Source organism: Hesperophylax consimilis, chromosome 16 (genome assembly GCF_061612785.1).
Source record: "Hesperophylax consimilis isolate HC1 chromosome 16, BYU_Hcon_1.0, whole genome shotgun sequence".
Classification (NCBI taxonomy): Eukaryota; Metazoa; Arthropoda; class Insecta; order Trichoptera; family Limnephilidae; genus Hesperophylax; species Hesperophylax consimilis.
Window position 1 is genome coordinate 7,784,745 of NC_142851.1, and position 1,884 is coordinate 7,786,628.

At 35.5% G+C, this 1,884-nt stretch overlaps 1 protein-coding gene across 1 annotated transcript; it reads left to right on the forward strand.

Moving 5' to 3' along the window:
• The first annotated feature begins 851 nt into the window (after nt 1-851).
• On the forward strand, nt 852-1,506 carry Nxt1 (NTF2-related export protein 1). Its single transcript, XM_089641446.1, has one exon. It carries the CDS (start codon nt 968-970, stop codon nt 1,382-1,384), a length of 417 nt encoding a protein of 138 aa, XP_089497572.1. The 5' UTR covers nt 852-967; the 3' UTR covers nt 1,385-1,506.
• Nucleotides 1,507-1,884: the final 378 nt, after the last annotated feature.

Genomic DNA, 1,884 nt, shown 5'->3' on the forward strand with positions numbered 1-1,884 from the left:
CGACGTCACTGTCACTAATTTCAAAATCTGAATCTATTTCTAAAGTAGCACCAAATATTTCTTCGTCATTAAGACCACGACCCGACATTTTGTATTTTGGCAATAAAAATACTTTCAAAAATTGATAAAAAGTCAAACTTGTACAACTTTACACTTGATTTTTCACTAAAAAAAAGTTTTAACCACGTATCTTTATTTGAAAATAATCTAACACTGACGAAATTTTATATTTCTTCAATAGTTTGAATGAATGTATGTAACTGAACTTATTTTAAAATATGATAAATCAGATGAATGTACACTGTAATTAAAATAGTTCATATCCACGAAAAAGCAAACATTATTCGATAAAACAATGTAATCTACACGGCGAGCGTCTCTGTTTGAGAATCTTATAAAATGCGCCTGCGCAATAACGTGTGTAAAGACGCGGGAAGAATTCAAACTGATTCATTTTTCGCTCTGAGTTTGTATCGATGATTAGGATACGTATTATGGATAAATATCGTAAGATGTCAGTAGTGTAAAGATGTGAGATTTTTTAGGAGTATAAGTTTTACCGTGCTCAAGCATGTTTCATACCCATAACGCCGAAGAAACTTTGCGTCGCACAGATGTGCCACCCGCGTACAGGGCATGTACAGTGCGTCGCAGGCGTGCGTCTCCCGCAGGGAAAGGGTTAAGGTTAAGTTTATGTTTGTTGTGAATCATTGTGAGCGATTAAACATTCGATCCTTTTGATGTTTCGATCAAAGTATTTCGATTCTGCCCAACACTACCAAAACGAGTTTCTAAATTATCTATGGAAATAACAATAACCTAAATTTATTTGACGTTTGCTTTGAGTGGTTAATTTGCGTTTGCTTTTCGAGTATTTAAATCGAGTACAGCATTATTAGCGTTGTGCATACTAATCTGCCGGTTATAACCCCAAATATTTATTTGCTGGACAAAACAATATCTAAAGATGGATTTAGATGTAATAGGAAAAATCGACCAGGCTTGCAATACAGCAGAAGAATTCACTAAACTTTACTACAAAAATATGGACAAGAGCAGACATGTCATAAGCAAGCTGTACATGGACACTGGTGTTTTGGTGTGGAACGGAAATGGGACGACCGGTGACGACAGGATCCAGAAATTCATTCTGGATTTGCCAGCATCTGAGCATGTTTTGAATACATTGGATGCTCAACCAATAGTGGACAGCAGTATATCTTCGCAACAAACCTTGTTGATACAAGTCAGCGGTACTGTCAGGTACACAGACTATCAAGATAAGGCAGAGAAGTCATTCCAGCAAACCTTCATGATAACAGCACAGGGGGACAAGTGGAAAATAGTCAGCGACTGCTTCAGGTTACTTGGACCAGCCGTATGACAGGACTTCATTGAATATAGTGTATAAACTTTGGCAGGCTGCGAGATGAACAGTGAAAAAACGTTGTGACCTTTCACGTAATTTTAATGACCGAAATAAACTGTTTTTCTAAGGAAATCTTTTATTTTTAATACTTCGCATTACACCTGTGAGTCATTCTGATATGCCATTTGACAGCGGTAATAGCTTTCTACGGTGGAACTGATTTGTAAATGGTAACGCAATGACAGTATCTCAGATGTGAAATCATTAGCGTTTTCTCAGCAATATTTTCATATTCCGCATTTACGCACAAATTTATTGAAATAAAACTTTGTGTCAACCTACTTACAAAAAAATCAATGGGATATTTTCACAAACTATGAAAACTGTTAAAAATGAGTGGAAGATTTAAAGTTTATTTTTCGGATTCTGATCATTGTACTAAAAATGTGTAATTTTAATATATTCATTCATAAAGAAACGATCTAAACCCTTCATTTCCAACTAGCTACGTTATT